The 26749-nt window shown below is 48.1% G+C and overlaps 2 protein-coding genes and 1 long non-coding RNA gene across 7 annotated transcripts in view; 2 read left to right on the forward strand and 1 right to left on the reverse strand.

Annotated features, from left to right (window-relative positions):
- LOC134760713 (uncharacterized) overlaps nt 1-388 on the forward strand; it is a 102190-nt gene extending 101802 nt beyond the window's left edge. The window contains exon 8 of the long non-coding RNA XR_010138620.1: nt 89-388. This is a non-coding gene — a long non-coding RNA (uncharacterized LOC134760713). The remainder of the gene's footprint in view (nt 1-88) is intronic.
- Nucleotides 50-24481, reverse strand: LOC100458318 (WD repeat-containing protein 87). 2 transcript variants are annotated; one of them, XM_054540309.2, is made up of 6 exons: nt 24327-24481; nt 13993-14113; nt 11973-12143; nt 8428-11306; nt 7403-7671; nt 50-5825 (listed from the first exon to the last, which is right to left on the reverse strand). In XM_054540309.2, the coding sequence occupies exons 2-6, from the start codon at nt 14065-14067 to the stop codon at nt 412-414; spliced, it is 8808 nt and encodes a 2935-aa protein (XP_054396284.2). In that variant the 5' UTR covers nt 14068-14113; nt 24327-24481; the 3' UTR covers nt 50-411. The 2 variants fall into 2 exon arrangements, with proteins under 2 accessions (XP_054396284.2, XP_054396285.2); XM_054540310.2 differs by lacking the exon at nt 11973-12143 and having other exon boundaries at nt 24327-24472.
- SIPA1L3 (signal induced proliferation associated 1 like 3) overlaps nt 23270-26749 on the forward strand; it is a 299853-nt gene continuing 296373 nt past the window's right edge. For all 4 annotated transcript variants that reach the window (XM_054540313.2, XM_024237020.3, XM_063720074.1 and 1 more), the window contains exon 1: nt 23270-25182. The gene's annotated coding sequence lies outside the window, so the exon portion shown is untranslated. The remainder of the gene's footprint in view (nt 25183-26749) is intronic.

Below are 26749 nucleotides of genomic sequence, written 5' to 3' on the forward strand. Positions count from 1 at the left end.
TACCTTCCTGGGGAACCAAAGTTTGCGGGGAAAGAACACATCAAAGTGCTTGTTGCAAACAAGAACCTCCTCTTTATTCCACATACAGAAGCTGCATTTCCAGAGCTGGGAAAGGGCTTCGACCTGGCCCTACCTCTGTGTGGGCCTAGAGATGAAGGTCTAGGGCCGGGCGTGGTGGCTCACGCTTGTAATCCCAGCTACTTGGGAGGCTGAGGCATGAGATTTGCTTGAACCCGGGAGGCAGAGGTTGCGGTGAGCTGAGATTGTGTCATTGCACTCCAGCCTGGGCAATAAGAGTGAAACACTGTCTCAAAAAAAAAGAGAGAGAGAGAGAGATGAAGGTCTAGATCCTGGTAACCAGGCCTTTCTCCAGTTGGCAATGAAAAGTCCCAACCTCCAGTCAGTCCCAAATTATAGAGTGGGAGCAACGGTGTGTGTCAGTGCCTTGGTGAGATGAAGATCAGCTTCAGGCAGGCTCTTCCAGGCAAGTTCTAAGATCCCATACCGGGCAATGCCCATGGGAAGGATGGTGTGCACACAGTTCTGCCACGGGAGGGGTACCACACCCTGGAACTTCTGAGGACTTCTAGGAGTATGAGAACCGCCACAAAACAGGCAGCAGAACAGCCGTTCCCCGGGAACTAGCTCTGTGGCTTTTAGGGCCTCTTCGTAGATGATCTCTTGGGGTTGAGGTTCCTCTCTCATTAGCAGCTCCCGAAGCAGCTTCTGGATTCTGGGGGACTTAAGTTGGTACAGGTCCATGAGCTGGTAGAACTGTTCCATCCAAGCAGTGCTGTCTTTTGGATATTGCTGCTGCAGCATCCGCAAAACATGGTACAGTGCCACAAATGTCTCCCACAAAGGCAACTCTTCCTTTGTTTTAGAAATGGGCCGTGTCTTCTTCTCTAACTTGGGCAATTTAGGAAACCTGCGTTTATCCTTAAAATCCCAGAAGTCTTTTTGAAACATCAGTGCCAGGGTTTGTTTTTCCACAGAGGCATGGGCACTTCGAAAAATGTCTCTAGTGGCAGGATAAAAGTATTGCATTTCCATCTCCTTGTGAGCAATGGATATCCGCTGTGCCATCCCACTTCTGTAAGGTTCTCCTAGAAGATGCCAATTTTTAGCCCTTGGGTCTGGAATCCTCTTGGTAGCTAATGGGGACTTTTGTGTGGGGACAGCCAAAGGTTTTGGCCCACTCTCCTTTTCCTTTGCTTTTATAGGAGGAATCACTTTCAGGTATTTTGGACTCATGGACTCTCTACTGGGTTTTGAGATCCTTGTGCCTTGTGACTCCAGGGCCTGTCTGTGATGGTACACGATGGCTTCAAGTTTGGCCAGCTGCAGCCATTCTAAGTTTCCCTTTGAGGCGAGGTCTTTGAGCAGCTGGCACAGTCTACGGAAACCATACCTGGAAAGCTGATCTCCCGCTTCCATTTGTTCTAGGACATGGCGGATCCACTCTACATCTGAGAGGCTTACGTCTGCATGTTGTTCCTTAGCCGGCATTTGGGAGAGAGGTAACTGTACCTCAGTCTGTCCCATCAGAGGTGGATGCTGCAAAAACCACTTCCACCAGGCACCTAGTGGTTTGTGTTGGAGTTCCTCAGCTTCCACCGTACTCCTTAATATGTGGGACATAAATGGGGTCTTTAAGTCCTGTGCTTGGGACTCCAAAACTGTACCCAAAACATGTGGAGGTATGGGTTCATATTTTCCCATCACTTCTCTTTCTTTATCCATTGTCCCTGAGAATTTCCTGGGTATTTCAACTACTGTGGCCTTTTTATCTTCCCAGGATATTTGTTTCTCTGGCACTGGCACTGGTGTTTTCTCTTTCATCTCCAGAGCTGTTGACATCAGTTTCTTCAAAGGGCTTTTTAGAACTCCTAGTCTTACAGCCCTGCCTTTGACATGAGGAACTCCTCTTAAAATGGAAAGGACCCTTTCCCTTCCTCTTAGGCTCTTTCTTCTTTGTTCTTGTAACTTAAATTGTTTTTCTTTTTTTAAGGTATCTTTTTCCCTGTCCACCTCTTCTTCCAATGAGCAGCTCTCCTCTTCCTCTTCCTCGTCACTCAAACTTTCTGTCTCTTCCTCACTCATAATTTCTTCTTTCTCCTCCAACACTTCTTCCTTCTCCTGAACCTCCTCCTTCTTCTTTTCCTTTTTTTTCTTCTTCTTCTTCTCCTCCTCCTCTTCTTTTTCCACTTGCTTCTCCTCCCCTTCCTCCTCCTCCTCCCTTTCCTCCTCCTCCTCCCTTTCCTCCTCGTCCTCCCTTTCCTCCTCCTCCTCCCTTTCCTCCTCCTCCTCCCTTTCCTCCTCCTCCTCCCTTTCCTCCTCCTCAGAAGACAAACTCTCTTGCTTTTCTAGTTCATCTAACAGGCTTTCCATTTCTTCAGAAAAACACTCTTCACTTTCCACTTCATCCACTTGACTGGAAAACTTTTCCTTTGGTTTGTCAACTCTCTTGGCCTCTTTCCTCTTTCTCCACCTTCGTTTAAGGAATGGGATTACCTCTTCTTCTTCTATTCCTCCTTCCTCTTCATCATCCAGTATGACTTCTGAATGCTCTCTGGCCAATTTGCTCTCTTCCTCAGTCATTTTTTCTTCTTTGTTTATCATTCTTCTCATTTCCTTGGCCAGTTTTCTCTGCTTCCGAGTCAGTTTCTTCTCATCTTTAGTCAGTTCTGATAGTTTTTCAGAAAAATCCCACTCTTTGATATCCAGCTTACTCTGTTCTATACTCAATCTGCTCTCCTTAACAAAGAGTGCCCTCTTTATCTTTGTCATTTTTATTTCTTCCTGTGTTAGTTTCCTTTCATCCCTGGTTAGTTTTTGAAGTGCCTTTAAGATTTTGTTCAGTTTTGCTGGTTCCTTGGAAAGGCTCTCCTTTTTTTTAATCAACTTCCTTGAAGCCTTGGCTAACTTTCTTTGCCCCTGGGCAAATATTCTCTGTCCTCTAGTAAATTCCAGTTTTCCTTTGGCAATTTCGCTTTCCTCCATGGCCAATATCCTGTCTTCATGTAGCAGTATCTTCTCCTCTAGTGACAATTTTCTCTCAAATAGTTCTTGTTCAACTTTAGTCATTTTCCTTTGTCTAGAAGTTTCTGGAGTCTCTCCCTTAGACAGTGTTTCCTTTCCCTCAACCAGTCTCATCTTCTCCTTGGCCAGTCTTTTCATTTCCAGGTTCAATGCCTTTCCTTCCTTAGCAATATCCAACTCTCCTCTGAGCCGTTTCTTTCCTTGGACCATTGCCTTCTCCAGAGCTAATTTCATTTTTTCCTGGGCCAATTTCTCCTGTTTCTTGGCCAGACTATCCTTTACTTGGACCAATTTTTTCTCTGTTTCAGCCAGTTTCTCCTTCTTCTTGATCATGGTCTCCTTTTCCTGTGTCAGCTTCTCCTCTACCTGAGCCAGTATCTTCTTGAACATTCCCAATTTGTTCTTTACTTGCACTAATTGCTTTCTGCTGTGGGTGAGTCTTTCTTTGTTATAGAGTAGGTTCTCTTTCCTCTGAGCCAATTTTTCCTTCTCCTGGGCCAGATTCTTCTTTTCCTGAGCCAGATTCTCCTTCTGGTACAGTATCATCTTATTCTTTGTGAGTTCTTCCATGCTGTTGATCCATCTTTCCCTTTTCTGGGCTAGTTTCATCTTTTTCTCAATCAATTGCTCCCTTTTCCGTCCCAGTCTTTCCTCTTCCTCAGGCATTTTTCCCTTGTGCTGGGCCAGTTTCTCCTCTTCCTGGATCAGCAACTCTTCTTCCTGGGCCAATTTTGTCTCTTCTTCAGACAGTTTCTCCCTTTGCCAGGCCAATGCCTCCTCTTCCTCAGCCAGTTTCTTCTTTTCCTCAACCAGTTTCTCCTCTTCCTGATTCAGTTCCTCTTCTTTCCAAGACAGTTCTTCCATGTCCCATTCCAGTTCCTCCAATTCCTGAGCCAGCTTCTTTTCTTGCCAGTCCAGATTTTGTTCCCTCTGGGGCAGTTCTTCCACTTTCTGGACCAATATGTTTTTCACCTCGGCCAGTTTCCCTCCTTTCTTTGCTAGTTTCTCTTCTTCTCTAGCCACTTTCTCCCATTTCTTGGCCAGTTTCTTCCTTTTCTGGGCCAATTTCTCTGCCTCCTGGCTTAGCTTCTCCCCTCTTTGGGCCAGTGTTTCCTCTTTCTGGGCAAACTTACCCTCTACCTGGGCCATTTCCCTGTCTTCCTGGGTTATTTTCACATATGCCTGGGCCAGTTTTCTCTCTTCCTGGGCCAACTGTCTCTCTTCTTGTGCAAGTTTCTCTTCTTCTTGTGCTAATTTCCTCTCTTCTTGGGCTTGCTTTTTTTCAGCTCGGGCTTGTTTCCTGTGTATTCTGGCCCATTTGTGTTCTTCTTGGATCTGTCTCTGCTCTTCCGTGACCTGCTGTTCTTTTTCTTCCCCCTCCCGAGACACTTCTTCCTCCAAAGTCACTTCTTCCTCCAAAGTCACTTCTTCCTCATCCTTGTACTGTTGCTCCTTGGACTTAGATGATAACATATTTTCCCAGACTTGTTTCCACTCCTCCCATTTCAGCTTCTTGTCCTCGTGAAGCATTTCCTCCTCCGGGGATAGCTTCTCTCCAGCCTGATGTAGTTTCTCCTCTTCCTGAAGAAGCCTCTTCTCCCATTCTTCCTTCCATGCCTTCCAGGATTTCCTTGTCTCACCATGGACCTGTTTCCACTCATCCCAGGCCTTTTTCCAGTCCTGCCAAGATGGTGTCCTCTCAATCATAACCTGTTTTCCTTCTTGTTTGACCACTTTCTCCTCTAGTGTGGCCATTTCCTCCATTTCCTCACTTATATCCCTCTCTTCTTTGGTCATTTCCCTCTTTATTTTTCCTACTTTTCTTTCCTTCTGGACAGCTTTCCTCTCTTGCTTAGGAGACTTCTGAAAGGTTTTCTTCTCTTCTTTCTTTGATATTTCTTTTCCCTTGGTTACATTACCTGGTTCTAAAAAAATAACTTTCTTTTTCTTGCCCTTTTTCAAAATCACTTGGGTTTCCTCCAAGCCTGGCATGTTTCTTGCTTTCTTTTGTGCTTGTTCTTCTTCCCTTGGCATCACTTCCTTGTGTCTGATCACCTCTTGGGTCACACCTTGTATCATATCCTCTCTAATTGCTCCTTCCTGGATAAAAACTGGTTTCTCCTCTGGCGGGACTACATCCCAATCAAGGTCCTCAAGCAGAACCTTACTTTCTTTCTTCAATAGGGGGCAGATCTCCTGAAAGAGTTCCCAGCTGGGGTGCCTATCTACCAGCGTCTCCTGAGCAAATGTCACTAGCTCAGCGTTTAGATTTTCTGACATTTTTGTTTGGGAACCAGATATCCTCAGGGTCATAAGACGACATAGATCGTCCCTCCATGATGAGCCATCTCCAGCAGTTGACCTGCGGCCAGATATTCCAGAGGCTCCCCGCCCTTGGATTTTAACCTTTTTAGTAACTGGCTGTTCCATTACAGGAGGTGTAGTTTCCTCAGTTATAACTTTGGCTTCTTTTCCCTTTTTCTTGTGCTTCTTTTTGAGTTTCTGAGCTGTTGCTTTCTTGTCTCTTTTGTCACGTATTTTCCGCAGCCTCTTCAGGGTCAATGCAATGTGATCCTTCGAGATATCTTTCTCTTGAGAATCAACATCTTTTGAGAGCTTTATTACACTGGTGCTTGAAGACCATTTGGAATAGACGGATGCTTCCTCCATCTCAATTGGTGCGGCCTCAGTCCCACTTTCATCCTCTAAGAGGCCTGGCTCTGTGCTCATCTGTTTAGAGTCTCTCTCTTTCGTCTTCTTGAGAACCCGCAACCATTTTCGGCCTGCAGGAAAAATCGAGAGATGGAGGTAAGCAAAGTATGGGAAGCTAAATGAAACCCTTCCCAATATTAGGTGTAAGCTAAGAAGAACTGTCATAAAAGAAGGAGCAACAGAGAGAACTGAGGCCTTAAAAAAAAAAAAAAAAAAGCATTCTCTTTGCTTTATTCCTAGCCCCCTACTCCTGCCAAATTCTAGAGAGCTAGGCCTTAGAGTCTTCCTGAGTTTGAGTGGATCCTTCCTTAGAAAGTCTTTTTTTTCATTGCTTTCATAAAAATCAATTTTATTGAGGTATAATTTACACAGGATATACCCATTTTAAGCAAACAGTTTGATGAGTTTGAAAAATGTATACACTTTTGTAACTACTGCAATCACAATCAGGATATAAGGCATTTCTATTATCCCCCTAAATTCCCTCCTATATAGTGTCCTAGTCAACATCTATCTACCCTTAATCCCTGGCCCTAGGCAACCACTGATCTGCTTTCTGTGACTGTAGATTCATTTGCCTTTTTTAGGATTCCAAATAAATAGAATCATTAAAAAATGTGCTCTTAGGCCAGGCGCGGTGGCTCACGCCTGTAATCCCCGCACTTTGGGAGGCCGAGATGGGCAGATCACGAGGTCAGGAGATCGAGACCATCCTGGCTAACAGGGTGAAACCCCGTCTCTACTAAAAATACAAAAAATTAGCTGGGAGTGGTGGCGGATGCCTGTAATCCCAGCTACTTTGGAGACTGGGGCAGAGAATTGCTTGAACCCAGGAGGCGGAGGTTGCAGTGAGCCGAGACCACGCCACTGCACTCCAGCCTGGCGACAGAGTGAGACTCTGTCTCAAAAAAAAAAAAATGTGCTCTTTTGTGTCTGCTTTCTTTCAACAGTTTTTGAGATTCTTCCACGTTGTTGCATGTATCACTCTTTTTTATCACAGTAGTATTTCAGTTTATGAATACACTATAATTTCCTTATCTATACACTTTTTTAAAAAATTATACTTTAAGTTCTGGGATACATGTGCAAAACGTGCAGGTTTGTTACATAGGTATACAGGTGCCATGGTGATTTGCTGCACCCATCAACCCACCATCTACATTAGGTGTTTCTCCTAATGCTAGCCCTCCCTTAGTCCCTCACCCGAGAATGTCTTTTCTATGATGAGATCTTTCCACTTATCTCTCTTCCCACCTGGTATCTCTTTTTTTTTTTTTTTTTTGAGATGGAGTTTCACTCTGTCACCCAGGCTGGAGTGCAGTGGCACCATCTCGGCTCACTGCAACCTCCACCTCCTGGGTTCAAGTGATTCTCCCACCTCAGCCTCCCAAATAGCTGGGATTACAGGCACCCACCATCATGCCTGGCTAATTTTTGTATTTTTAGTAGAGACGGGGTTTCACCATGTTGGCCGGGCTGGTCTCGAGCTCCCGACCTCAAGTGATCCGCCCACCTCAGCGTCTGCTGGAATTACAGGCATAAGCCATCATGTCCCGCCAGCCCACCTAGTATCTCTTGATCCACTTTAACTCTAACTACCCTGCCTCTTGGGGACCTTGAGGCACAGACCAGATTACCCCTTACATACTATGCTTTTTGACCCTTGCTCGGCCTCGTCTTTGGCCTTTGCTGGGCTTGATGGCCACTTCAGATTCTTCAGAAACTGTAGGAGGTGTCAGGGAGGATTTAAGTTCAGAAGTCTTTGAGACATCTAAAGAAAAAGCTGGCTTTTCATCTCTATGTGACAGGGTCAGGTTTTCATTCAATCTCTGCTCCACTTGAGTGGAAATGATTTGGAGATCCGTGGCCCGCATCCCCAGCAGATGGTCCAGGGGTTCCTCCCCGATCATCTGCTGCCTATAAAAGTCAAAGGAGAAGAAGGACTATGCTGAGTCAGGAACAAAAGGGAGAATGGGAAGCAAAAAACGGTTGTGGAACAGGCAGGAGGCTTGGCAAAGTGGCCAAGAGAGATGGCATATGCAGAGGAAAATAATGGCTGAGACAAAAGAAACTATCTAGGAAGCCAAGATGGCAATGAATGGAGTGATCTGTATTGGAGGCTGTAGAAGCAGGAGAAAAGGATGAAAATGGAACTTGAAGAGGTAGCGGACACATAGGAAAAGCAATGGAGAAAGGGGTGAGCAGGCCAGGTATGGTGGCTCATGCCTGTACTCCTAGCACTTTGGGAGGCCAAGGTGGCAGGAAGATTTCTTGAGCCCAGGAGTTCAAGACCAGCCTGGGCAATATAGTGAGACTCTGTCTCTACAAACAATTAGGCAGTGTGGTGGTGCATGCTTGTAGCCCCAGCTACTCAGAAGGCTACGGCAAGAGGATTGCTTGAGCCTGGGAAGCACAGGTTGTAGTGAGCCAAGATTGCGCCACTACACTCCAGCCTGGGCAACAGAGTAAGACCCTGTCTCAAAAAAAGGAAGAGGAGGAGGAAGAGGAGTGAACAGTCAGGGGATTGTCAAGGTTAGTCATCTAGAAGTGAGCAAAGGCTATGAGAAAGAAGAAACATCAGGGAGAATTAATGAACAGGGATGAAGAAATAGCAAAGGAAAGGAGGGGGATAATGGGGAATGGGGTGAAGAATTGAGGGAAGCACAAACTTACTGCATCTCCCGAAAAGTCTCTTGTTTCTGGATCAGCTGTAAGAGTGAGGTCCTAGAGCGGATTCCAATCTCAGCCATGAGGCTTAGGGTCTTGATCCTCACTCTTTCATCCTTGTCCATTAATCCTTGAGCCAGAGGCATGGCAAAAAGATGAGTAATCATTCCTAGACGCTTCAGCCCTTCCCAAGCTAGTTCTCGGATCAGCGGGTTGGAATTGGTTGTATCATCCAGTAGCCGACGGGCTGTCTCAGAGCGTAGGGCTGGAGACACCTGGTAAGAGGCAAAGATTTGCCCCAGTGCACCAACACAGCACTGGTACTTCAGCAAGGAAGCATGGACCATAATATTCAGCATTGTCTCAATCATGCTATTAATGGTTATTTCACTCATCTTTCTTCCCAGCCAACTTCGATTTGCTCCATCTGTAAGGACACTGTAGGTTACATCCTTGGAAAGTCTCATTTCTAGGAAGTGTTCATCCTCCTCCGTCTTCTTTGGATATTCTATATTACTTATAGCTCTTACCCTGCTGTGCCAGAAAAAGAATTCTTGAGACCTGTCCCATTCCAGCTCCCGCTGGGGTGCATGCAGGTTGCACTGTAGGTATATTGGGGTGCCCTCTGGCCAAAGACGGGCACGAATCACTGAATTGGGGATATAGCAGTCAGGGGCAAAAAGCCATTCCCGCCCATGACCAAAGTAGTATCGCAATATCTGATAGGGGTTGAGTCCATCCCAGCTAGTCAGTTGTAGCTGGGGAGGAAGCACACAATGGCGTTGGTAACGTTTGCTCACCTGCATCCAATCTTCCATGTCCTGCAAAGAATAATGCATGGAGGAACGCAGTAACACTGGGCTCCCTTCCTCATCTTCTTCTATCACATGTGGCACAGAATGGTCAAAGGCAATGGCCCGGTTGTTGACAAGGTTCTCCAGACCCACTAATTTCTGTTGCGCTCGTCCAAGGTAGATGTACTTGGGCACAAACATCATCTCAAAGGAGAAGAAGAAGCTTGGTATGAAAGGCTTAGGGACTTCCAGTACTTCATCTGATATGCTCATAAAGGAAAGGCGAGTCAGCAGGGCTGGGGGAAGCAATTTTAAACAGGACACTAGGTAAAGACTCTGGTTAAAAGTCACAAGCAGGTCACCCCGGTCATTTGCAAAACAGACTGGGCCAAAGTGCAGTGATGAGTCCAGAATGGCTATGAGTCTGCCATGGAAGTCCCAGATCCGAACAGAGCCATCGGCAGAACCTGTGACGAAAAGACTCAAGGAGAGGCAGACATCAAAGGATGTGATGGCACACAGGTGCAGAGGCAGTGTTTCTATGAATTTCAAGCCATTCTGTGACCCAGAGGACAGAAAATCATGGAACTTCCAGAGACGCAGGCAGTTTTTCTCTGTGATGGCACCCACAGACTTGGGCAAGAGTATCAGATGTGTTAGGTGACAGCTGCTGAGAATGCTGGCGAGAGGCCGCAGTTGTACTTTGACCCCATCAAGCACAGCTTCTGACAGGTGCACATAGTCATCCATTCCATAGGAACAGAGCAGAGAGTTTCCTTGGCCACCAAAAATCCCTCCAGACAGCGTGGAGAGTGCCAGTACGGCACCAAAGTGCATGAATTTTTCTAATCGAGCACAGCTGTGCTGGGAGAGCACTCTTATCACACCACTCTGGTGCCCAGAGAATATCAGTCCCTCTAGACCCCGCCCCAAGTTGAAATGCCCATAAGCCAGGCATTGTACAAAGTCCTGAGAATTTGGTGAGGTGCCTAAGAGATACTTGGCTGGGCAAGGGCAGCGGGTTGTGTCAAATACCAGAACCTCTGAGCTGCCTGTTGCTACAAAGAGCTCCTCTTTACCTGGGTCGTAGGCCCAATCCACAGCCCGGTCCAGGATTGAGAAGGGCCAGGTGATAACCAGAAGGTCCCCTGTTATTGGGGACACAAAGCGCAACAAGCCATCCTCGGTGGTACACAGGATCCGGAACCAGTTATTTCCACAGTAGACCCGACGCAACTGCTGGGGAGCAGAGCCACAGACATTGAAGAGGCTGTAGAAGCAGGGCAGGCGGCGCAAGGAAAAACTATGGGCAGTTTGGCAGAAGAAAGTAATGCTGTCAATAAACTGGAGCCGGTACAGCTCCTCGCCAAGCTCTAGCCGCCGAAGCAGGCTCCCTGAAGTCAGGTTCCACTCCTTGATTAGGCTGTCACTACCAGCTGTTAGCAGGGTGTGGGCCTCTGGTCGGCTGCGGATACAGATCACTCCTGATTGATGGGCCTGGAAACTGTGGAGTGGATGGCCCTGCTGGAGGCTCCAAACTTGGATTTCCCCAGCTTGGTTCCCAGCATAGAGAAAGCCCTGATCAAAACAGGTGAAGCAGCAGGTGATGGAGGAGCCGCTGCTGGTGGACATGAACCTGTTTACCTCTCCCAGCTGGCCCTTGCCCTGGCGCATAAGGACCCTCACCACCGTCTCACACAGGGCCAGGAGGGAGCCACTGGGACCATTCAGCACGATGTCCTGGACAAGCTCATCACCTGGCATGGGGACCATGTGGGCTATTTGGAGGCCCGTGCCACCTCGCTCAATGACCCAGGTCACCACTGCCCCCAGGATGCCAGACAGAAGCATCTTCATTTCCGGGTCATAGCAGAGGCAGCTGATGTTGAAGCGGCAGGGCACTTTACCCAGGGGTTTGAATGCCCGAAAGTGGTCCCCAAAGAGTCGCAGGATCAGGTCACCACAGTAGACCACGAGGATATGAAAGGAACCTGTATGGACCATGGACTGGATGGGTGGCAATCGTTCAGTCATGGAGAATGTTCTTTTCTCAACCATGTCCTCAGTTTTGCTCTTCATCCATACTACAGCCTAGAAGAGAATAAGAAGGGAACTGCCTAGGCCGGGTGAGGTGGTTCATGCCTGTAATCCCAGCACTTTGGGAGGCCAAGGCGGGTGGATCACCTGAGGTCAGGAGTTCGAGACCAGCCTGGCCAACATGGTGAAACCCCATCTCTACTAAAAATACAAAAATTAGCTGGGTGTGGTGGCAGTGCCTGTAATCCCAGCTACTCAGGAGGCTGAGGCAGGAGAATCGCTTGAATTCAGGAGGCAAAGGCTGCAGTGAGCCAAGATTGCACCACTGCACTCCAGCCTGGGTGAGACTCCATCTCAAAAAAAAAAAATGATGAAACTGCCTAGAGCTGATAGTAGGGCAGAATATTCCCTTATTTCCCCATGTTTTGTGTTAAGGAGGAATTGGAGGACTCTAGAGTGATTTTATCCCTTGGTGATGGGAATTGGAAATATGGTAGAGGCAGGAACCCTAGGACCCTTTTCCTAACCTTGGTTTACTTCGGGGGAGCCATACAACCTACTCAACATGAGGACTATAATTGGAGAAAGGATGAGGAGAGATTTCTGGTTCCAGACCACATTCATTCATGGAGAATATCCTCCTTTGTCAACCTGGGCTAACAGCTATATGGGCATGGCTCTTGGAGAATGGGCCAAGAAGGGGAAGAAAGGCAGTCTTACTTGTATTTCTTTTGTGCTTGATGTCACCCAAGAGAGGGAGGCGAAGAAGTGGGCATCACTGAAGTAATAGCATACACACGGCATATTTTGAGGATAGCGAGACTCTTTGAACAGTACCTGGGACCGGTCGCTCAGCACAACTAGGCAATTCTTTGGGTCTTCTGAAGGTTGCTGGAGAGAGGCGTGGCATAAACTAAGAGGCCAGGGCACAGAGGCACTAAATATATTCTCACACAAGTCACAGTTGGAGCAGTTCCCAAAGTCATGCCTCCCACCCAAAGGACCTACTCCTGTTACACTCTCACGTGCATAACTTATCACCTGTGGCACAGCTATACTTCACAAGCATGTAACAAATCCCTCAATGCATGAGGAAACACAACCTGCAGAGCCTCTGTGTGCAAATTTTATAGTGTGAACACAGGGAAAAATAATGTTCTTTTCAACATGAAGTTAGCCACGCCTGCTCTCTAACATTCTTTTTTTTTTTTTTTTTTAGATGGAGTCTCGCTCTGTTGCCCAGGCTGGAATGCAGTAGCGTGATCTCAGCTCACTGCAACCTCCACCTCCCAGGTTCAAGCGATTCTCCTGCTTCAGCCTCTCAAGTAGCTGGGACTACAGGCACATGCCACCAGGCCCTGCTAATTTTTTGTATTTTTAGTAGAGATGGAGTTTCACCATGTTGGCCACGCTGGTCTCGAACTCCAGACCTCAGGTGATCCGCCCGCCTCGGCCTCCCAAAGTGCTGGGATTACAGGCATGAGCTACTGCGTCCGGCCCCCTCTAACATTCTCGCTTGTGTCTAGAAGGTACATGTACCATAAAAGACACAATATTTAACAGAATAGTCAGGCAAGTACATCACCTTACACCCACATGGAATATAGCGGAGTCTCCCAAAGTCAGTGCAGCTCTAAGTTACTGAAGCTTAAAGCTGCACTAAGGGAGACTCTTGGGACACCCTATCTGGCCTTTAAATTTGACAGAGGACAAGCATTTATACAATATATATATTATCCCACGGTGATAGAGCATGTGCTATGAAACGTGCATCTGGGATCCTGTATTTTTTTTTTTGAGACAGGATCTTGCTCTGTGGCCCCAGGCTGCAGTGCAGTGGCCTGATTTCGGCTCATTGCAACCTTTGCCTCCCGGATTCCAAGTGATTCTCCTGCCTCAGCCTCCCGAGTAGCTGAAACTACAGGCATGGGCTACCACACCCGGCTAATACTTTGTATTTTTAGTAGAGACGGGATTTCACCATGTTGCCCAGTGTGGTCTTGAACTCCTGAGCTCAGGTGATCTGCCTACCTTGGCCTCACAAAGTGCTGACATTACAGGCATGAGCCACCACGCCTGGCCCTGGGATCCTTGTATGCAGAGCCAACCATAGCAAAACTGAGCTTGGCAACTGTTCTCTCTGGTGCCTCCTCCCCTGTTTTAAAAAATCTCTCAGCCAGGCGCGGTGGCTCATGCCTGTGATCCCAGCACTTTGGGAGGCCGAGGCAGGCAGATTGCCTGAGCTCAGGAGTTCATGACCAGCTTGGGCAACATGGTGAAACCCTGTCTCTACTAAAAATACAAAAAATTAGCCGGGCGTGGTGGCGTGTGCCTGTAGTTTCAGCTACTTGGGAGGCTGAGGCAGGAGGATTGCTTGAACCTGGGAGGCTGAGGTTGCAATGAGCCGAGATCATGCCACTGCACTCCAGCCTGGGCGACAGAATGAGACTGTGTCTCAAAATAAATAAAATAAAATAATAGAAAAACTCTCTTTCCAGAAGGTCAGTTCCTCTTACAATCCTCCAGAGTGTTCACTTTCCACTATCAAAATGTCCTTGCGAGAAGTCTGTGACTCATGGAAATTGATGGCCTACCTCCTTCTAAGGTGGTGACTATCTTTATAGTATACGCTGTTTGCTTCCTGTTCTCAAGAACAATCTGTGGCTCTTCTGAAATGCTCATGACTGTAAGACAGGTAGTAACCAACCTATAATATGTTTATGTCCTACATATACATTACCTTGCTATTATTTATGGTGTCATTTAGGAGGAGTTTTAAATCTTTCCACAGGGGAATGAGCCTGGGGGAAGACATCACTGTGAGACTCCCTTGGCCCTCCTGAGGACTGTTGCTTAAAAACCTGTGGGAATCCAAAAGAGCCTGGCTTAGTCACTGCCATTTTCCGAGGAGCTAGGAATCAGAAAGCAAGAACAATGAACTCATGTTTATTGAACACCTTCTGAAAGTCAGGAACTGTGCGGAAGACATACCTTCTCATTTCATCCACTCTACAGCCCAGTAAGGTAGGCATTATCTCATTTTATAGATGACAAAACTGAGGCTTGGAGAGAGCAAATGGGGAGTGAATCTTAGCGTGTTCCTATCGTAACCCAGTAACATATATGGGTGAGAGAACCAGAGAAACCGAGAGAGGGGCTGGGAAAGAATACCCTCACAGGCAAATAATAGTCCTTCACATTTTGTGGTGTGTCCGGAGAGCATTTTGTGAAGACTGTGGGTTCTCAAAGTATGGTCCCTGGACCTCCTGAACAAGGATTCCTGGGGGTAAGTTTTATTTTATTTTATTTTATTTTATTTATTCATTTATCTATCTATTTTTGAGACAGAGTCTCGCTCTGTCACCCAGGCTGGAGTGCAGTGGCCCAATCTTGGCTCATGCAACCTCTGCCTCCCAGGTTCAAGCGATTCTCCTGCCTCAGCCTCCCGAGTAGCTGGGGTTACAGGCACGTGCCACCATGCCCAGCTAACTTTTGTATTTTTAGTAGAGATGCGGTTTCACCATGTTGGCCAGGCTGGTCTTGAACTCCTGACCTCAGGTGATCCACCCGCTTCAGCCTCCCAAAGTGCTGGGATGACAGGCGTGAGCCACTGCGCCCAGCCACCTGGGGGTAAGTTTAAAAAAAAAATAAATCCGGGCACAGTGGCTCACGCCTGTCGTCCTAGCACTTTGGGAGGCCAAGATGGGCAGATCACGAGGTCAGGCGATCAAGACCATCCTGGCTAACACAGTGAAACCCCGTCTCTACTAAAAAATACAAAGAATTAGCTGGGCATGGTGGTGGGTGCCTGTAGTCCCAGCTACTTGGGAGGCTGAGGCTGGAGAATGGCATGAACCCAGGAGACAGAGTTTGCAGTGAGCCGAGATCACGCCACTGAAAAAAATAAAAAATCTCAAAAAAATAAAAAATAAATAAAAATTAAAAAATCAGGTGATCCTCCTGCCTCAGCCTTCCAAGTAGCTGGGACCACAGGCATGCACCACCATGCCTGGCTAACTTTTCAAACTTTTTTTTTGTAGAGATGGGGTTTTTCTTTGTCGCCCAGGCTGGTCTTGAACTCCTGGGTTCCAGCTTTAACTTCTCAAAGTGCTGGGAATACAGGTGTGACCCACAACACCGACCTGTAGGTGTTAAAATGCATATTCCTGGGCTCCCCCCCAGACCTACTGAATCAGAACCATGGAAGTGGGACCCAGGAACCTCCACTTGTAATGAACTCCCTGGGTGATTCTACTGACATCTCCTCCTGAAAAAGGAACTAGAGATACGGGGCACCCAGGACTAAGAGTCAGCCCCAGCTAGCACATATGGAGAGAGGATCCAGCCATTTGGCCTTGCAGGCTTCCCTGGCTGTGTGGAATCAGGTAGCTCCTTTTTTTTTTTTTTTTTTTTTTTGAGACAGAGTTTCGCTCTTGCCCAGCCTGGAGTGCAATGGCGCAGTCTTGGTTCACTGTAACCTCCGCCTCCAGGGTTCAAGTGATTCTCCTGCCTCAGCCTCCTGAGTAGCTGGGATTACAGGTATGCACCACCACACCCAGCTAATTTTGTATTTTTAGTAGAGACGGGGTTTCACCATGTTGGCCAGGCTGGTGTCAAACTCCTGACCTCAGGTGATCCACCCACCTTGGCCTCCCAAAGTGCTGGGATTACAGGCGTGAGCCACCAAGCCCGGCCGCAGGTAGCTCTCTTACGGGAGGTACATCTGCTGTTCATTGTCCTCTTCCCCGTTCCCTTTTCTTTGGCCTTCATGAGGACAAACCTCTACTCTTCCTGGTTGTACAGTGAATTACTTTTAACATACCCCCTCTGTCAGGGAGTCTGTCACTACTGGTGGGACAACTGGCTAGTTTTTCCTCTTTTGTAAAATGAAAATGCCACTGTTGCTTATGTTACAGGATTGTTGCAAAGATTAAATAGGATCATTTATGTGAAAACCCTTTTAAGCATACTCTGAAGTGACAGACACTTACGACTGCTATTTGTAGGCTGGCCTAGTTCTCAGACAGGTGACCACTCTATTTCCTTCCAACTCATACTTGGTGCTTTTCAGCTGCTCTGGAAACAGGACAGTTAAATTTATAGTCTGGCCAGCAGAGGGCAACGGAGGCCAACCTTTCCTGCCAGATGTAGAACTTCATCCGTTTAGAGAAACGGTGGGAACTTGTTAGAAATGCAAATTACTGGGCCCAACCCCAGACCTACTCAATTGGAAATTCTGAGATTAAGGCCCATCAATGAATAATTGTTGTTGCTGCCCATCAATCTGAGATTAAGGCCCATCAATGAGTTGTTGTTGTTGTTGTTTTGTTTTTAAGAGATAGGGTTTTGGCTGGGCACCGTGGCTCACGCCTGTAATCCCAGCACTTTGGGAGGCGGAGGAGGATAGATCACCTGAGGTCAAGAGTTCGAGACTAGCCTGGCTAATATGGTGAAACCCCGTCTCTACTGAAAATACAAAAATTAGCTGGGCGTTGTGGCAGGCGCCTGTAATCCCAGCTACCCTGGAGGCTGAGGCAGGAGAATCACTTGAACCCAGGAGGCAGAAGTTGCAGTGAGCCAAGATCGTACCACTACACTCCAGCCTGGGAAAGAGTGAGACTCAGTCTCAAAAAAAAAAAAAAAAAAAAGAAAAAAAGAGACAAGGCTTTGCTCTGTTGCCCAGGCTGTAGTGCAGTGGCACCATCATAGCTCACTGTAGCTTTGAACTCCGGAGCTCAAGTGATCCTCCCACTTCAGCCTCCCACATGCTAGGACTACAGGCATGTGCCACCACACCTGGCTAATTTTTGTTTCTTTGTTTTGTTTTTGTAGAGACAGGGTCTCACTATGTTGCCCAGGCTGGCCTTGAGCTCCTGGTCACAAGTGATCCTCCTACCTTGGCCTCCCAAAATGCTGGGATTTCGGGCATGAGCCACCACGCCTGGCCTATTTTGTTTTTTTGTTTCAATTTTTGTAGAGATGGGAGTGGGGGTGGGGTAGGGATGAGGGGGTGTCACTATGCTGTCCAGGCTGGTCTCTAACTCCTGGCCTCAAGCTTCGGCTTCCCAAAGCCTTGGCTTCCCAAAGTGCTGACATTACAGGCATGAACCGTTGCACCTTGCTTCAACAATAACCAAAATGTGAAAAACACTGGTTTAGAGAACGGTTGGAGTCCCAATTCATTTGGCTTGGGCTTCCTGAAGCAAGGTCAGCAAAACACACCTTCTGGTATGGCTAATCCGAGGCTCTGTGTTGCCACAGAGACTTGCTCACTGGATTTGGGATGAGGGAAAGCAGCAGGCAAAACTTACCATCATCATCTCACATGCATACAGTGGGTGAGAGCCCACAGAAAAGCTTTCAACATCAATCATTTCCTTAGTTCTGGAAAGAATCCTGAGAGGCAGATATCATTATCTCCATTGTACAAAAGAGGAACATGAACTCAAAGAGGAAAAAGGGATGTGTTTGAATCTACAAAGGGCAGATCAAGACTAAGATCCACCGGGTGCAGTGGCTCATGCCTGTAATCCCAGCACTTTAAGAGGCCGAGGTGGGTGGATCACGAGGTCAGGAGTTCAAGAACCAGCCTGGCCAACATGGTGAAACCCTGTCTCTACTAAAAATACAAAAATTAGCCGGGCACGGTGGTGGGCGCCTGTAACTGCAGCTACTCGGGAGGCTGAGGCAGGAGACTCGCTTGAACACGGGAGATAGAGGTTGCAGTGAGCCGAGATCACGCCATTGCACTCTAGCCTAGGTGACAGAGCAAGACTCCATCTCAAAAAAAAAAAAAAAGACTAAGATCCAATCCACAGTTCAGGATTCTTCTACTATATCAGAGGAGGAAGAGGTTTTGCTGGCTGATGCTAAGAAGGCTCTCCGATCCACAAATCCACTCACAATGGGAACTTGGGACTGGCTGGCAGCACATACCATCCTGTCTCTTTCCACGCTCCCTAGACTGCATGCTGCCCTCCTGCGATAGCTGTCTCCATTCTGTTCCACTCAACCCTGCACTTGCTGCTCATTCTGAATGCCTTTCAGGCTCTAGTTGATCTGCTTCAGATCCTGCACAGCAGTGGAGGCCCCTGTGGGAGTTACCCCAGGCCAAAGTGGGAGGCTCACTCGCTTGCAGCCAGAAGTTCAAGGCTAGCCTGGGCAACATAGTGAGACCCTGTCTCTACAAAAAAAAAAAAAAAATTAGCCAGGCATGGTGGCATGTGCTTGTGGTCCTAGCTATTTGGGAGGCTGAGGTGGGAGGATCACTTGAGCTCAGGAGGTTGAGGCTGCAGTCAGCTATGATGGCCCCACTACATGCCAGCCTGGGTGACAGAGCAAAATCCTGTCTTAAAAAAAAAGGCCAGGTGCGGTGGCTCACGCCTGTAATCCCAGAACTTTGGGAGGCTGAGGTGGGTGGATCATGAGGTCAGGAGTTCAAAACCAGCTTGGCCAACATGGTAAAACCCTGTCTTTACTAAAAACACAAAAATTAGCCAGGCATGGTGGCGGGTGCCTGTAATCCCAGCTACTCGAGAGCCTGAGGCAGAGAATTGCTTTGAACCCAGGAGGTGGAAGTTGCAGTGAGCCAAGACTGCAGCACTGCATTCCAGCCTGGGCGTTAGGGCGAGACTCCATCTCAAAAACAAAACAAAACAAAAAACACCAAAAAACCCAAACAACAACCACAGCTCAGAGTTACCCCACTGGCCCCTTCTTGCGGCCCCGGAGCTGCTGAGAGAGTAGTCGTTTGTAACAAATATGCGGTCACTAACATCACTTCCCATATTCCAGATAGCTCCACTGGGTCCCACTTCTCTTGACCGGCCTACAGAGAGCAAGTGGTTGGGACTATTTGGGGGAATATTTCTAGGTGATGAGTGAGAAGGAGGACTTTCAAACCCCAAATCTCTATGTTTATTTAATTTTATGTGTTTTTTTTTTTTTTTTGAGACAGGGTCTTGCTCTGTTGCCCAGGCTGGAGTGCAGTGGTAGAGTCACAGTTCACTGCAGCCTCAAACCCCTGGGCTCAAGCAGTCCTCCTGCCTCAGCCTACTGAGTAGCTGGGACCACAGGCACACACCCCCATGCCTGGCTAATTTTTAAAAAAGTTTTTGTAGATACAGGGTCTCCCTATGTTGCTTAGGTGGTCTCGAACTCCTGGGCTCAAGCGATCCACCTGCCTCAGCCTCCCAAAGTGCTGGGATTACAGGTATGAGATACTGCACCTGGCCCTCTATGTTTATTTCCTTATTTATTTATTTGCCACTCTTTCCCACACCATAGACCAGTTTCCTTGGGTTAGCCTCAGAGGATGACATTCAACTCCCTAATCCCAGTACCTGTCCTTAAAAGCAAGTTTGTAGTGAGCTCTAGATGCTTTAATCCCAACAGTCTTGTTTAATATATTTTTTTTCTTTTTTCTTTTTTCTTTTTTTGAGACAGAGTCTCACTCTGTCACCCAGGCTGGAGTGCTGTGGCACTATCTTGGCTCACTGCAACCCCCACCTCCGGAGTTCAAGCAATTCTCCTGCCTCAGCCTCCTGAGTAGCTGGGATTATAGTCATGCACCACCATGCCCAGCTAATTTTGTATTTTTTTTTAGTACAGACGGGGTTTTACCATGTTGGCCAGGCTGGTCTCGAACTTCTGACCTCAGGTCATCTGCCTGCCTCAGCCTCCCAAAGTGCTGGGATTACAGGCATGAGCCACCATGCCCGGCTGATTGTTTAATATCTTAACACAAAGATAATCTAATGGGAGAATTCAAGCTCTGTGGCCAATTTAGCATGAAGGGTATTTGGGACCAACGAATGTTATTCCTGCAGACTGTGGAGACAAACCAGGTCCATGACTGGGTGTTGACACTGGAACTATATTCCTTTTCTTAGCACCAGTCCACTGTAAGGTACAGCGTTAGTGGTGGCCTGAGGAAAGGCAAACCTCCCACGAGCTTTGCCTTGTTAATGAGAGTTGACTCTAGGGGGCGCTGCACTCCACGACACGGTCAGGCCCCTGGGCTCCCTTTGGCTCACTTGTTGGCTCCAATGTGCTCTGTTACAGGTGAGTGTGAGGGGATCCAGGCAGGTTTCTTGCTCCCTAGAGCTTACAGTCATCAACGAAGAGATATAAAATGGATTACAGTGGGAAATTCTAGGTGATGGGTTATATTATCCTTTAGAACTTTTCTGCAACTTTTAATTTTCTCAAATTAAATTGCAAATTAAATTCAGTTTTAAGAAGGAAAAGTATGAAGTGCTTTGAGTACATATAACGAGGAGACCTGGCCACCCAAAAGGAAGGTGATGAGTGCGCCACACTGTGAGACAGGGCCCTGCATGGATTATATAACCTTGCAGGTGGTCTCACATTTGGGCACAGGGGTGCAGAAAGTCCAGCTGATATCAGAAGGGCCTAATTAGTTGACTGTAAAGTCAGAGGGGCAACCTAGGCTTACTTGGTTCTTTGAATGACATTACTCATAAGGAGCCCAAGTTTGTCCCCAGGGCCTAGGAGTGTTACTCTGGCCTTCAGGTGGCTGCATAGCTAGGGCTGGGAGTGGAATGCATTTAACTTTCTTAATGGGAAGAAATAATTTTTCCAGGCTGACAAACATACATTAACAGGGTGGGCTAGTTTCTGTTGGATGGAAGAGTTACCCTGGATCCCTGAGAAGTAACGACAGTATCCAGGATTAATTACGTTGTAAAGTAGTAACCAGGCATTTTACATATCTTTTAATTCTTATTTATTTATTTTGAGACAGGGCCTCACTCTGTCACCCAGGCTGGAGTGCAGTGGCATGATCATGGTTCACTGCAGCCTCAACCACTCCAGCTCAAGTGATCCTCCTGCCTTAGCCTCCTGAGTAATTGGGACTACAGGCTAGTGCTACCACACCTGGCTAATTTTTGTACTTTTTGTAGAGATGGGGTTTCACCATGTTGCCCAGGCTGGTCTCAAACTCCTGGCCTCAAAGAATCCACTTGCCTCAGCCTCCCAAAGTGTTGGGATTACAGGTGTCAGCCACTGCACCCAGCCAATTTGGTTTAATTCTTACAATTATTCTAACGACTTAGCTATTATCCTCCCTGTAATTAAACAACTTTTTTGTTTTTTGTTTTGTTTTGTTTTGAGTCGGAGTCTCACTATGTCGTCCACGCTAGAGTGCAGTGGCGCCATCTCGGCTCACTGCAAGCTCCGCCTCCCAGGTTCACGCCATTTTCCTGCCTCAGCCTCCTGAGTAGCTGGGACTACAGGCGCCCGCCACCATGCCTGGCTAATTTTTTGTATTTTTAGTAGAGACGGGGTTTTACCATGTTAGCCGGGATGGTCTCGATCTTCTGACCTCGTGATCCACCCGCCTTGGCCTCCCAAAGTGGTGGGATTACAGGCATGAGCCACTGCGCCCAGCCATTAAACAACTTTTAAAAATGGACATGGTAAAATATTGAAAATGTACTAAGGAGCAGGTAAGGGAAAAAAAGTCACCTTTTCACACCTGACCATCTGTCCTTCTGTTTCCCCTTCCCAGAAGTAACTCTGGTTGTGTCTTTCGTGTATGTGTGTGTGTGTGTGTGCGCTTTTTTTTGTGTGTGTGAGATGGAGTCTCTGTCTGTCGCCCAGGCTGGAGTGCAGTGGCGTGATCTTGGCTCACTGCAACTTCTGCCTCTTGAGTTCAAGTGATTCTTGAGCCTCAGCCTCCCTAGTAGCTGGGATTACAGGCGTGCGCCACCACACCCAGCGAATTTTTTGTATTTTTAGCAGAGATGTGGTTTCGCCATTTTGGCCAGGCTGGTCTCAAACTCCTGACCTCAAGTGATCCGCCCACCTCCCAAAGTGCTGGGATTACAGGCCTGAGCCACTGCGCCTGGCCTTTCTTGTGTGTTTCTAAAGGTGTTCTGTACATACACAAGCATATATATATAAATTTTTTTTTTTTTTCCGAGACGGAGTCTTGCTCTGTTGCCCAGGCTGGAGTGCACTGGCGCCATCTTAGTTCACTGCAAGCTCCGCCTCCCAGTTTCATGCCATTCTCCTGCCTCAGCCTCCCGAGTAGCTGGGACTACAGGTGCCCGCCATCATGCCCAGCTAATTTTTTCTATTTTTTAGTAGAGACGGGGTTTCACCATGTTAGCCAAGATGGTCTCAATCTCCTGATCTCATGATCCACCCGCCTTGGCCTCCCAAAGTGCTGGGATTACAGGCGTGAGCCACTGTGCCCGGCCAAAAATATTTTTCTTATGCAAGTGATAATATACTATATACACTGTTATTCACCTTTTTTTCTGTTAATATACCTTTAAGATTAATTCATATTAATAGATATAACTCTGTTTCGTTTCCCAACAGTTACTAGCTGCAGGGTATTCCACCGTGTGGCTGAACTATCATTTATTTATCAAAATTTCTATTAATGGACATTCGGTAGTTTCCAACCTTTTGCTACTGCAGCTAATGCCGCAAATGAGTATCTTTGTTAGTGCCTCATAACATTTTAATTTTATTTGATTTTAATTAACTTAAATTGTAGAACTGAGGCCAGGCATGGTGGCTCACGCCTGTAATCCCAGCACTTTGGGAGGCCGAGGCTGGCGGATCACGTCCGGAGATCGAGACCATCCTGGCTAACATGGTGAAACCCAGTCTCTACTAAAAATACAAAAATTAGCTGGGTGTGATGGCACGTGCCTGTAATCCCAGCTACTCGGGAGGCTGAGGCAGGAGAATCACTTGAACCAGGGAGTCGGAGGTTGCAGGGAGCCGAGGTGGCGTCACTGCACTCCAGCCTGGTGACAGAGTGGGACTCTGTCTCAAAAAAAAATATATAGAACTGAAGCAATGAAAACATTTTTGCATTAACCTAACTTGGAATAATATTTTGGATATATTTGGGTAAAATAAAATATTAAAATTAATTTCATAGCTGGGTGAGATGGCTCACGCCTATAATCCCAGCACTTTGGCAGGCTGAGGTAGGAAGATGTCTTAAGGCCAGGAGTTCAATACCAGCCTGGGCAACATAGCAAGAAAAAAAAAGTAAGTAAATAATAATGATAAAATGAATTTTACCTGTTTATGTAAAAGTTAAAATTGCATATGTGGCTTGCATTACACATAAAAACACACACATATATAATTTTTTTTCTTTTTTTAAAGAGACAGGGTTTTGCTTTGTCGCCCAAGCTGGAGGGCGGTGGTGCAGTCATGGTTCACTGCAGTCTCAAACTCCTGGGCTTAAGCGATACTCAGCCTCTTGAATAGCTGGGACTATGGCCACATGCCACCACGCCTAGCTAGTTTTTCAGTTTTAGTAGAGATAGGGTCTTGCTATGTTACCCGGCCAGTCTCCAACTCCTGGCCTTAAGTGATCCTCCTGCCTCGGTGGCTCAAAGTGCAGGGTATATTTCTCTTAGCTAGTATTGCTCTACATTGTTGTAGTCTGGTGGTGGCCTGATATCCCTACTGGACTGAAAGCTCCCTGAAGGTAGGACTCCAGTCTGTCTGGATTTCTCTTGTGTCTCCATAATCACCCAACCTGACATGGAATAGGTGCTTAATCCATTTTTGTTGAATGAGTGGAAAAATGTGCTCTCCCAGGAAGAAACATGCTTCCCAGCTTCAAGTGTTAGTGAACATCTTCCCAGAAGGCAGGCTGAGGCGGAAAGGGTATTGACTCCGGCTTCTCCACCAGAGGACCTTGCAATTCCAGTCAATTCCCTCGGTAACTCTTACGGAGTAGTGGCAATATACATTAAAAAAGGAGTGTGTGTTGCGGGGTATTCCGCTGCTTGGTTATGTCACCAGGTGGATTAAATTTGGACAAAATTTCCCAAGGTGTAGGTACTCTACAAACACTAGTTACCCTCAGGAATGTGCGATCAACAAAAAAATGCAAGATAACAAGGCCCCTAGGCAGCCCCCGGGTCTTGTGGCTCCCGTCGGAGGCAGAGCTCTGGAGCCGCCTACGCCGGGGAGAGGCGACTACACCTGGGGCCCCTCACCCTCGGGCCTCCTGCACGGGGCGGGGAAGGCAGGGCGTCTCGGTCTCAAAGCATCGGCTGCGCCTGTTACCTGCGACAGGATTCCCGACAAGGGACGGGTACGGCGTGTGCACTCAGGAGCTCCTAGAGCTAGGGGAAGAGACTAAGAAGCTACCTGGCGGATGCTGCGAGAGGACTCCGCCCACAGAACGGTTGGCCCTCACCCCGCAGCCAGCGGACTCCCCGAGGCCAGGGGTCTGAACGCGCGTGCGCATGGGCGCGCGCCCGGCGCGAGAACGCGCGCGCGCGCGCGCTCGAAGAAAAAAAAAAATCCTCTCTGCGGGGGCCCGCGGCAATTTAGGCCGGGGTCTGCCGGCGACCGCGCGTGCGCGAGCGTGCATCAACGCCCTCCTCCACCGCCCCCTCCGCTGGGGGTCTAGCGCACTGCTCCGCTTCCCCTGTTTCTCCAGGGCTAGCGTCCTAGGGGTAAGTGACTCGAACCTGGCAGAGAGTGAGGGAGAGGTTCCGCCGAATGAAGGGAGGAGGTAGACGGGGCTAGGGAAAAGAAGAAACCGCCCCGGCGGGGCGAAGAGCGCGGCTCTCGAGCTGGAGTCTGCAGGAGACACACCTCCCTCCCTCACGCCCCTCGGGGCTGCGGAAGTGCTCTAGAGACGAGCTGCACGAAGGCGACCAGCGGACTACCGTTCCTAGGAGGCAGCGCGGCGGTGCGCCTACGGCTCCCGGCAGCCCCCGCGGGCCAGGCTCTTTTCAGTTCGCGGCAGGCTAGGGCGAAACTACAGTTCCCAGGAGGACTCGCGCGAAGCGGCTTGGAAGTGGGCAGCCTGGAAGTCACTCGGGCCACCGGAGCTGGCGGCGTCTCCAGCGAGCGGCGCGGAGCCGGACGCCGCGATCGTGGGGCCCGCGAGGCGGGCAGCCGGGACGCCCAGGTATGTGGCTCCGGGTGCAGGATCGGCCTCGCGCAAGGGTGGCGGGGAATCGGTGGCTGCCCGGACCCCGAGGGTCAGCGCGGGCGGACGGCCGGGTGTGGGTACTGGCCGTGGGGGGCGGCGGCGCCGGGACTCGCGCTCTCCGGACCCAGCCGGACTCGTGCCCGCATGGCTCAACTTTCCAGGCGTGCACCCCGGCGCTGTGGGGAAGAGCTTGGAGGCGGGGAGCGGTGGATTCGCGTCCCGGCTGTGCCACTCGGGAGCTGCGATCTGGGGAAACCGCGCCGAACCTCAATTTCCCCTGCAGCAAAACGGAGTAGGAGAGTGTCTTGGCGGAGATTCTATTGAGATAATATAATAAAACATTTGGCACATAGGAGGCACTTACTACGTGTTTGGGTTATTGTTAGCTCTCCGAAAAATGAGGTGAAGATGTTATCGATTGCATAGGGTGAGGATTAGTTGAGCGTGTGCATGTAAAGGGGTGAGTCCCTAGTTAGCACCCAATGCAGGCTAGCTGCTGTTAACCGAGATTATTTTGTTAAGAGCGTTGGTTTGGAAAGCAGAAAGACCCCAGGTTCAAATTTGAACATTTACCAGCTGTGTGACTTTGGGCAACTGGCTTCACCTCTCTGTGCCTTGGTTTCCCTATCTATAAAATGGGGATTTAAATAGCAACCACTTCGTCGAGTTGTTTTCAGGATGCAGTGAGAATACCATGTGTAAAGTGCTTAGCACAGCAGCTGGCACATAACGCTCAGTAAATGGTACCATTTATTCAGCGTTTTCCTAGTGGCCCAGAGACCCTCTGAGGGTGGGGCTCTGGCCGTAGTATTGGTCTCCCCCGAGGGCCAGATTCGGAACTGGTCCAGTTGACTTCCCCTCCTACTATCTCAGGTTCCTCATTTACAAAATGGGATAATAGCAAGATCACTCTCAAAGGGTTGTAAGGATTTGCTGAGATTGTATTTCTAGTCCAGCGCCATCTCTCACTAAGTAGCAGCTCTTATGTATTATAATTGTTCTTCAATATTCTCCATCTGGCCCAGAGACTGCCTGACTGTGGGCTGTGACATGACAGCCCTGAGCTCCCCCACACATTTGCTCCCATCCTCAGTGTCCCATCTGTGGAATGGTAGTCATAGGACTTTTGTGCCAGGATTGTTTGGATGGTTCCAGGAGATAATTCATGTTTAGTGCTTTGCACAAGGCCCGGCACACAGTAAGTGCTTATTAAATGATTAAATGTATCTTGCTGTTTTTTTTTTAATAGGCCCTTTTTGCTTCTGTTTGTACCTACATGGCAGAGTGGGCACAAGATTAGTGTTTTTTTAATCTTCCCCCTCCCTCCCAAATTTTACTCACCAAAGATTAAATTATGGAACACACTATAGTAGAAAGGCCGAAGAAGAAATGGGTCTAACCTGCCATCAGCAGTCCCCTGCTCACACACCCCTCCCCATAGAGCCAGTATGTTCACTCCAGTGCTTTAATTATTGTCCTGGTGCTGCCAGCTCTTGCCTTTGTGTCCCAAAGCCACTGAGTCTCTGCACTCCAGCTCCAGATG

Source organism: Pongo abelii, chromosome 20 (genome assembly GCF_028885655.2).
Source record: "Pongo abelii isolate AG06213 chromosome 20, NHGRI_mPonAbe1-v2.0_pri, whole genome shotgun sequence".
Taxonomy (NCBI): Eukaryota; Metazoa; Chordata; class Mammalia; order Primates; family Hominidae; genus Pongo; species Pongo abelii.

What these genes read in the sequence shown, in the direction of transcription:
- LOC100458318 (XM_054540309.2), bottom strand. Translation starts at nt 14,067, where the DNA reads ATGTCTTCCCCCAGGCTCATTCCCCTGTGGAAAGATTTAAAACTCCTC. An exon ending in GAGACTTTTCGGGAGATGCA is followed by an intron (nt 7,672 to 8,427) that starts GTAAGTTTGTGC and finishes TGACTTTTATAG; the next exon opens with GCAGCAGATGATCGGGGAGG. An exon ending in AGCAAGGGTCAAAAAGCATA is followed by an intron (nt 5,826 to 7,402) that starts GTATGTAAGGGG and finishes TTTTTCCTGCAG; the next exon opens with GCCGAAAATGGTTGCGGGTT.